This window comes from Typopeltis vanoorti, chromosome 13 (assembly GCF_054136105.1).
Source record: "Typopeltis vanoorti isolate ZY-2024b chromosome 13, IOZ_Tvanoo_1.0, whole genome shotgun sequence".
Lineage (NCBI taxonomy): Eukaryota > Metazoa > Arthropoda > Arachnida > Uropygi > Thelyphonidae > Typopeltis > Typopeltis vanoorti.
This window is the reverse complement of record NC_143561.1, coordinates 48,493,161-48,503,800: the sequence shown is the minus strand read 5'-3', so window position 1 is coordinate 48,503,800 and position 10,640 is coordinate 48,493,161. Positions and strand designations below refer to the sequence as shown.

General features: G+C 35.1%; 1 protein-coding gene across 1 annotated transcript; it reads right to left on the bottom strand.

The window, feature by feature from the left end:
- Positions 1 to 478: 478 nt before the first annotated feature.
- Positions 479 to 10,285, bottom strand: LOC150100124 (U-scoloptoxin(16)-Er6a-like). The gene is made up of 3 exons (XM_090402843.1): positions 10,134 to 10,285; positions 9,111 to 9,234; positions 479 to 742 (listed from the first exon to the last, which is right to left on the bottom strand). Exons 1-3 carry the CDS (start codon positions 10,222 to 10,224, stop codon positions 640 to 642), a joined length of 318 nt encoding a protein of 105 aa, XP_090258969.1. The 5' UTR covers positions 10,225 to 10,285; the 3' UTR covers positions 479 to 639.
- Between the last annotated feature and the right edge of the window lie 355 nt (positions 10,286 to 10,640).

Here is a 10,640-nt window from a genome sequence, read left to right as displayed (position 1 = left end):
TATAAAAGTATCGTTTATAATTCGCAAAATAAGGAAGTTGTGTTCTACGTTGGTAGAGCCGTGTCTAAGTGATTTAATGAATTTATTAGGAACAGAGAAGTTTAATGTTTGCACTTCGTTTCCTGCGAAATTAAAATTTTTCCCTAAAATGTGCGTGTTCGGATTAATTTATACGCTACTCTATGTGACATAAATCTCTGTAAGAGAAAAAAAAAGATTACTTGTAGTTTATTATTACTCTTGTCAGTATTGGTATCTCAGAAAGAGATTTATTCACCTGGAATCTGTTTCCAGTTCATCACCATTAGATTCTCGACAAGAAATCGTTTATTTTGCTATGTTAATACACAGTTATATTTATCTGCGTTTCGAGTCAGTGAGTATGCCATGAACTTAGAGGCTTGTTAAAGTTCTATGGAATTTAATTCATACGACAATAATTGCTCTGTAATACTTAAAACAAATAATTAAATACCACTTCATGTACACAGAATTTTATTAAGTATCACATGTTACAACTGCAACGTTATCCTTACTGAGTGGGGAATACATCAAATGAAGAAACCTCTAGAATAACACATCTCCTTTCAATATTAGAGTTATAGTTGAAGGATCTTAAACATTTCTCAAGAATGCTCTTCAGAAGCAATCCAGTTTCGGACAGCAAGCTGGAAATCTAGCATTTTCGATTCCTTTGGCTATTACACGACAATAAGGATGTGTAATGGAGGTATCATCACACCTGCAATAAGGCAATATTTACTACACAATTAATAATGCTTAGAGTTCCCAGCAGTTAGAAAATGCTAGGAATTTTATGAATGATAAACTTTTATCGCAATTAGTTTGTTAAGATTAATTATCCATCTTATGTGTCATTGATTATTCCATTATATTTAATGCATTTAATTAGCCTATAATTTGATATCAATGTTTTATTACTAAATATGAAAGAAAACTAAATGAAATATATCATACATAACATATTTCGTAAATTACTTTATTTACATTATATTATCTTTGTGTGTTTTCAAAAAGACAGAGGGCGCTAGGTGTGTGGATATTTAATTTTTGTTACCAGTTGTAGGTGATTGAAGAGTGGGTAATAGTTCTTTTGAGTAGTGAATTATGTAGATCTTTTTGTGATATTTCGAAGTTCTTGGTTTTGTTTCTATTTGGAAGAACAGCAAGTACACAGGTAAGTCATTTTAATATGAATAATCTCGAGACGGACAATTTAATCCAAAGCCTGGGCAGAAAAACTTGCTTTTGAGCTACTTAAAAAGATTTGATAAGGAATGGCAGGGGTTTCTAGACTTCTACTCCATGACAAGTAGTTAAGGGGAAGACTTAAGACCATAATAGGAAAAGACTTATTTGGTGGTTTCTCCACCCACAAAAGAGTTTATGGAAGTACATTCGCGCAAGAAGCGCAGAGCAGAATGACATCTCTAATTATGACCCTTCCATTTCTTCTAAAGAGAAGGTGCCTCCGATAGTCCTGCAGGAGAAGAACAAATGGACGACTCTGGTAGTAATCATGAGAGAGAAAAAGATAACATACCCATGGGCGAAGAATGTCGATGAGGGCATTAAAATTCAGCCAGTCACAGTGAGTGATTTTCGTAGCCTAACTAAAACTATCGATTCCCTCAATATCCAATATCATACATTCTCCCTCAGCTCGGAGAGAAATTTGAAGGTGATGCTACGAGGAGTAATAGAAGATATCAACACTCAGGAGATAGCAGCAGATCTCTTCTACCGCGGACTACCACCAGTAAAGGTCAGCAGAATGTTAAGTGCTGACAGGAGCCATATGCCACTAGTTCTTGTGGAGATTCAAAACTCATATAAAACATATATGATTTGACATCGATCTGTGGACTCGAGATAATGCCTGAACCTTTGAAGAAACGAGCTTCATCAGGCTAGTGCCACAGATGTCAGAAATATGGTCATACTCAAATGCTCTGCAAGGCCGACTATAAGTGTTTGAAATGTGGCGAAAGTCATCCACACAAATACCTGCAGCAAGCCTAATACCACCCTGGCCAAATCTGCCAACTGCAGTGGCCCTCATCCAACCATTTGCAAAGGACGTATTTACTATCCAAAAAACAAGAGGATAGTTACAAATAATCAATCTGCATCTTTTTCTCTCATTCAGATATTTGAAGCTTCAGTTTCCCAATCTCACGATGTCCAACTCAAGAAAGCAGAATCTCCGCAACCACAGGCAGAGGTTTTTAAATGGGTGAATAACCACGTCAAGGCAGGATATATGACGACGTGGCTCTACCATTGAAAGTAACGCACCAGGACCAAGACCGATCACAATCGCATCCAAACCTGACTGCAATGACTACAGCTTCTCTGGCTAATATGCTCCAAGACTTTAGTACATCCAACCCATCACTAAATTCTACAAAAAGATTCCCTCATGAAACACATTCTATTCTAACAGCACTCACTAATGATCAGAAATAGACCTCTCCCGGATTCACTACAGATTATAGCCTGGAATGCCAACGGCCTAACAAGCACGATCTTAGAACTCCAAGAATTCTCACAGAGATATTACCCAGATATTATTTTAATAAATGAAACGCATCTAAGACCGACCTGCAAATAATACTAAATTGAAAGGATTCTTGCTCCACAGAAATGACAGACTAGATTACAAAGGAAGCGGTACTGCCATCTTTATCAAAACCTACATTAAACACAACTCATTAACCAACCCTTCAACCAATAACTTGGAGATTACAGACATTGAAGTTCACACCAACACAACTGGCAAACTAAACTTAAAATATATGCTACCTACAACTCACCAGTAAGAACATTGTTATTTTCTGATTTGGATGCCATCCTTGATGATGGATTCCCTAAGTCCATCATCGTCGCTGGGGATCTGAATTCCAAACATCCATCTTGGAACAGCAAATCTACCAATAAGAACCGTCGCATCCTTTTCAGTTACACAGGATTTAACTGCGTGTTGCGACAGGTCCCACCGAGCCAACTCATTACAGTTCTACTGGGGCAGCTGACATTCTAGATATTGCAATCTTACATAATATAAAATATCAGTACAGCCTCAGAACATTAAATGAACTATCGTCAAATCATAAACCCCTTTTTACTTCATCTAGGAAAATAAGAATTGTCTCTCCCCCACACTTTCATATCTCGGGAAAAATTATCTCAAGTACTTCCTGAATATATTGTTCTCTGTATGAGATCAAAGCAAGAAGATGATATGGCAACAAAAAATCTCGCAAATCAAATCAATAAAGCTCTAGCAGAAGTCATCAAAACCACAGTTTCCCTCAAGCCCAATCGTCTTCCAGAATATATATCATGAATTTAATAAGAGGGAAAAAACAAAGCAAGGAAAAGATATCATAACACACGCGCTCCTCAAGACAAACAAATCCTCATAAACTGTGTAGCTCAGTCAGAGACGCTCTCAAAAATCACAGAAATCAACCATGGGAAAATAAGTTATCTTTCACCCCTGCTGATCACTCCATCTGGAAACTCTCGAGGAATCTCAGAAACAAGAGTAAATCTCTTCTTTCTCTCCAATCAGATCTGGGCCTTGCACACACGGATGTTGAAAAAGCTGAGGCCATAACAAGGAATTTATAAAAGCAGTGTAAACCAGCATATGTAAACTAAACATCATCCATATAGACCGAATTCATCGCCATGTTAGATGCACACTAAAACAATTTGACACAATTTCTGGCCTGATCACTCCTACTTCACCAGTGGAAATAATTAACATCGTAAAGCACCGTCCTGATGACATCGCAAACATATTGTATTCGAGAATTGCAGTAAATGCAATTCTCAGAATATAATATTTTTCTCCCTCTTGGAAAAGTGATGACATAGTCCCCGTAACAAAAACCGGGCAAAGGAAAAACTGTCTTAAAAATCATCCTCTCTACAATTCAGTAGACAAACTAAGAATCATTCCACAAGAACAATTTGGATTTCGTCGATATCATAGCACCACACAACCAATCTACAGATTAATTGAATACATCACCACAGGATACAACTGGAGACAACATACCGGTGCTGTCTTCCTAGACATCGCAAAAGCATTTGACAAAATTTGGCATTATTTCTAACATTCCATTGAAGATGATACTATTAATCAAATCATATTTCATGAACAGAACAATGCAGGTCAAGATAAATGGAACAAATGGAAATAAGATAAACTGTTCCGTTTATCTTATTTCCATTTTACCATTCATTAAACTCCAGCCAACGTATTTTGGCTGGGGTTTCCACAAGGATCCTTCCTGGCCCCGATTCTATTTTCAATATATTTTCAATATGGCAGATATTCCGCATAAACTCATGTCATCCATTATGGCCCTTTACGCAGATGACATGGCTGTATTAGGTAGATCACTTCATCCACACCTTGTAACCAAAAAAAAAAAAAACTTCAAGATAACATTCTAAAAACTTGACCTATGCTCACTCAGTGGAGATTGCAAGTTAACCCTCAGAGAAGCATAGCTATATTCTTCACTAGAAGATTAGCATATCCCAAAGGGGATATCTTTCTGTTTAATATCAAAATCCATGGCAAACAGAAGCCAAATATCTGGGAATACTATTAGATAAAACTTCAACAACCATATTAGAAACATATGTGTAAAGGTATCTAAAGTCATCGCCCAACTCTCCCTCTTGATGAATAGACACAGACACACACACACACACACACACATATATATATATATATGCTTCTCCATATGCTCTTGGAGCCATATCTCCAATGTTAACTCTTTAATTACAACGAATACAAAACAAATGTTTACAAATGATATTAAATGCACCATGGTTCTTCAGAAACGTTCAGATTCATCGGGACAAAAATATATCCCGATAAATTTCTTTATCCTCTTTCCTACACTCTCTTGTTTCTTTATCCTCTTTCCTACACTCTCTTGCAGCAATAATCTTCTTCAAAAGGCCTACACATACGCCAATCAACTGGCACAACGAGCTGCAAACGACAATGACATCAAATGAAGAAATATTGATGTTGATTTTCTATATATATATAATATATATAATATATATATATATAATATATATAATATATAATATATATAATATATATATATATATAATATATATATTATATATATTATATATAATTATATATTATATATATTATATATATTATATATAATATATATAATATATAATATATATATATATATAATATATATAGAAAATCAACATCAATATTTCTTCATTTGATGTCATTGTCGTTTGCAGCTCGTTGTGCCAGTTGATTGGCGTATGTGTAGTCCTTTTGAAGAAGATTATTGCTGCAAGAGAGTGTAGGAAAGAGGATAAAGAAACAAGAGAGTGTAGGAAAGAGGATAAAGAAATTTATCGGGATATATTTTTGTCCCGATGAATCTGAACGTTTCTGAAGAACCATGGTGCATTTAATATCATTTAGTTAGCAAACGACAATGACATCAAATGAAGAAATATTGATGTTGATTTTCTAGTAACACTAGTAACATTACTGGCTTAACGGGTGAAGCAAAAGCTTTTCATATTCCCGGCTATCTTAATAGAGACTGTGAGTAGAAAGAGTTTATGAGCTAATTGCTCGCCCTCAGCAGGCTAGGAGATTAATCCTCAGTGAGGGGTTTGAGGATGGCTTTAGGTCTTTTGTGCTTCGAGTAGTCCATAGCATCATAGTCAGCAGCCAGTTGGATCAGTCTGTTAGGGTGCACAGTTGCCTTTGAAAAGAATTTGGTTGCTATAGTCTGCATGAAGGTGTAGATATAGGGGACCTCCGTGTCCCGGTGCAGTCGGACAGTTCGGACGAACCATGGAGCGCCCAGGATCATTCTGAGACACTTGTTCTGAATGCGTTGTAATTTAATGATATTTGAGTTTGAAGTATGGCTCCAGGCCGGTGAGGCATAGGTGAGTATTGGACGAACCATCAGTTTATATATGAGAAGTTTGATTCTGGTGCTCAGCTTACTGTTTCTGTTTATTAGCGGATAGAGCTGGGCTATGGTTTTTGACGTGTTTACACAGAGAGTCTTGATATGGGAGTTGAAAGTCAGTTTTCTGTCCATTACTACACCAAGATATTTGATCTCTGTTTTCCACTGAATTTTTGTGTTAAACAGGAGAATATCTTCATTAGGAAGCACTGATCTTCTAGAGAATAAGACGGCTACGCTCTTCTGAGGGTTCACCTGGAGTCGCCATTTGGCAAAATATTGTTCTATTTGTAGTAGGTTTTCTTGCAGTTTCTTGATGGCTAAATGAGGCTTTAATGATCTGGCCAATATCGCCGTGTCATCAGCGTAAAGAGCTTTAATTGAAGATAATGGGTTGTGTGGGATATCATGCAAGTATAAGGAGAATAAGATCGGTGCTAATAAGGATCCTTGTGGAACTCCAGCCAAGATGTGTTTCTGTGCAGACACTACTCCACTTAATCTCACTTGCATGCGCCTATCGCAGAGGTATGACTTGATGAGTTGAATGATTCCGATTGGAACACCGGATGATATAAGCTTGTATAGCAAACCATAATGCCAAACCTTGTCAAATGCACTGGCTAAGTCTAGGAAAACAGCCCCAGTGCATTGACGCCAGTTAAAACCTGTAATGATATGTTCCACCAATCTGTGTATTTGTTGAGTGGTACTATGCAACTGTCTGAAGCCAAACTGCTCCTCAGGCAGGATGTTTAACTGGAGTACTGAATCTTGAAGCCTAGTAAGAATTACCTTCTCAGCAATTTTTCCGAGATTAGAGATGAGACTGATTGGTCTGTAATTTTGTGGCAGAGTGGGATCCTTTCCAGATTTATGAATTGGTATTATGTACGCCAGTTTCCAGTAGGAAGGGAAATACTTGTAGTGAAGTATGGAGTTGATTATGTTTACCAAATGAACAATAGCTTTGCGAGGTAGAAGTTTTATAACTTTGTTGGAGATGCCGTCGGGTCCAGGAGCCTTTTTATTTTTGAATTTCTGAATTGATTTTCTACAAGTCTACCAAATAAATTAAGTAGAAATGATTGAAATAAATAAATGGTGTATTTGATAATCACCTTAAAAAACTTGCATTTTTGTGAAAATCCTAAAAATATTTTAAAAATCGGAATTTATTTTAATCTTTTATTAAAAATATATATTAAATATACAGAAAAGTAACTCAAAATTCTGGTGGAATATGAAAGATCTATGAAGTTAAAGCAGCCTTTACCAAGAGTTATTCGTTCTTCCAAGGTGATACACATGGAGGCAGCTCTCAGTAAAAAAATTCTTTATCATCGCCAGTATTCAAAATATGGATTTTTTTTTAAAGGATATATTTATTCGTGCTTGAAGGAACACAAGCTTAGTGAGCACCCACTAAATGAGTCCGAGATAAACTGTGTAAACTGCCACAGTCATAATAAGCATGTCAAAACAAAAATCGACTGCAAGCACGTGAACCTAATGACACTGCCCAACATTTAACTACAACACAAAATAGCTCAAAATTAGAATACATAAGAAGCTAAAGATCGATGGTAGGATATTCTTATACATATTTTAATACACTATACAAATAAAATGTCACTATAGATCTCACAGGGCGAGCTCAAAGCTCATAAATTTTTTCCTTTCATTGTTTCCTAAGTGTCAGATAATGGGGAGTATAAAAACATCTTGCTTCATCCTATGAAACAGTAATGTTCTACGTATAAAGATATTATTGCTATTATTGCTTAGAGATTATATCACTAAGGGAATAAGATTAGCGCTGGCTAACGTGTTTATCAATGGAAGCTATTGGAATGACGTTCATGAAAAATTTAAAAGATTAAGTTATTTAAATTCTAAAAGTACAAAGGGATGCGATGTGGCCTTGTGGAAGCATTTGTGGGATTAGAGTACAATGCCAGAAGAAAGATCGTTATAAGTTTGACTGTAGTCGCTGACTAGAAGACGTTTTTCAGGCTTTTTTTTTGTCCTGCTGGTTCTCGATTGCTGACGAAGGTACGTAGGTTTTTTTCATCACCGTAAACTGTAGTTTTTAACTCCTCATCGCTTAAAATTCGATCATAGAACTCATACTATTTTAGACCACGTATTAGTGTTTAGAATCACGAGAGGGCTACAAGTAAATGCCGTGCTTCCTTCTCAATACTTTTATGATCATAGATAGCAATAAGTTTGGCAATCAGTGGTGAGGATCGAGACGACAAAGATACTGTCTTCCGCTGCTAACCGATATCCATAAGTTTGCTAGCGCTACAAAAATGTTCGCCTAATCTTTATCGGGAACTAAAGCGTTAATTGACTTATTATTTTTTAATTAACAACGTTAAGTGTGGCCTGTGATGTAATTGCTACGTAAAGCTAGTTTTGAGAACGGTCGATTAACATTCTGTTGAGGCGTCTGGTCACAATGAATACGGGCATGTGTACTTATCTGATACGAATTTCTCAATATTGTCATAAAACTGCAGTTTTTATGAATTAAATTAATCATTTGTGAATGGGTACTCCTATTACCAGACTACATTTACATATTTAGATTAGATTAGATTTCGACTCATATCTGTCACTGGCTTTTAAGCACTAGCGATAACGAAATTTTATTTATTCATTAGTATCGCTGGTACATTAATAATAATAATATTACTATTATTTCACAACATCTTCATGGAGTCCGGAGACACATCATGGGAGACCCAGTTTAACCATTATAAACACAAATCCTATCATGCGTATCTTTGAATCCATTCACCGTCAGGAAACTAATAACCAATTCTGGTAAAGCATTCCACAGACTGTTAAGCATTCTGTCATTACTCAAATTGGGATTATATTCATTCTAATACGCTACTAGGATTAAAATTAACGAAAATACTTCACTGGAGTAAAAGAGTTCTAATTAATTATATTTTATGAAAATATTTTCATCATTCTTGTTAATTGTAATACAAATCACTATAATCTATGCATCGGTACCACTTAGCGATCGCATTAAAATTTTCTTATTATGAAATTTAGTCAACAGTCCAAATGACCTACCCAAAGCCATGAATTTCTGCTCTTCCTGGATATACAAAAATGCAGATGAATCTACCACACCTCTCATCCTGGAACCAAATTTCATCAAGAGAACGATTACCATGGGTAGCAGACAGACATTTACCTGTAAACAGAATAGTTATTTTATACAAAGAGTACTGCAGGATCATTTTACTGTGTATTTGAAATTCATCTGTTCAATTCAGATGAGAATACAAAACGTTAATTATATAACGATTCTCCAATAATAATTATGTTAGAATACGTTTTGTTTTAAAAATTAATAGAATTCGCTAAATTGGATGATTTTTTTGTATGAAACAGTTGAAATAGTTGAGTCCAATATGATTTAAATGTCGTTTTGCGATTTTGTGTGGTACAGTATTCATATTAATGAATGATTTATTGAAATGTATCCCATTTATATAAGTAGAGAATAAATAAAAAAAAAAACAATATTGATCAGGAGTCAAAATGTTTTTTAAGACGTATGAGGATTTCGCAAATGAATTTTCAAAAATTGTTTAACTCATAGGGAATTTCATAAATGAAGGCTGAAAAAACAATTAGGTCTGAAGAGGATACTTCAGAAAGAAAAGAGACAAAAGGATCTGAGCTTTTCAGTCTTTTGACTTGAGAAAATTCTTCGATCAGCTTGAATCCCTGCATGCTGAGGAAGCTGATCGGGTTGAATGTTGTGGAAGATTTTTGTTATTCAAAAAATATTAGTGTATGTTAAAAGACATACATTTGAAATATAAATGATAAATTGACTCTGTAAATAGGAAAATAATTCGTCTTTTAGATAATGAAAAAGAATGAACGATATGAACATAATGGCTACTTTATTATCAGCAAAAACTTCCTTACGTATTCTGGACATTAACCGAAGTTAAAAGAAATGTCCAATATCTACTAATAGGATATAAATACGCGTATGTAAAATGAAAAGATCAACAACAATTTTTCAGGAAATAATATTTAAGGAAATAAAAAAAAGAGAGAAAAAGAAATGAAGCTTACCATCTACCAGAGCTACAGGTTCGTTTTGAAACCAAGACAAACAACCAGAAATCAAAGCGAAGGTCACAAGAAAAAGCAAAAAACACCTCATTTTGAACCCCCGTAGATTAACTAAATGATTATAAAGATGATATTTCTCTTTCTCTCTCTCTCTCTCTCTCTATCCCTTAAATATTATTTATGTAGCTTAGTTTTTTCCGCTCTGAAAGGAAACCGGATGAATAACTTTTTTTTTTTTTTTAATTTCCCCTTTACAGGTAATTGGCGTTCCAGGTATTTTACACCGATTACATGTGAAACCACGCGCCTAAGATATTTCCTATTTCCTCACAATATACTCCACATCAGAACAAAATGCGAATAAAGTCGTATATTTTAACCGTTTCAATTTGATAGCGAACACTGTTGTTTTTCCATGAACCTAGTAGTTTCAGTTACTTTTAATTTGATTATTTTTGTATTTAATTCCAATAAGAAAGGTTTTTTTCCCTTTGAAAATTTTTATTT

Bases quoted from the DNA above. Each gene is read 5' to 3' on its own strand.
- LOC150100124 (XM_090402843.1), bottom strand. From the start codon at position 10,224: ATGAGGTGTTTTTTGCTTTTTCTTGTGACCTTCGCTTTGATTTCTGGT. The intron at 9,235-10,133 runs GTAAGCTTCATT...TTCTGTTTACAG, and splicing joins ACCTGTAGCTCTGGTAGATG to GTAAATGTCTGTCTGCTACC. The intron at 743-9,110 runs GTAGGTCATTTG...GCCTTATTGCAG, and splicing joins GCAGAAATTCATGGCTTTGG to GTGTGATGATACCTCCATTA.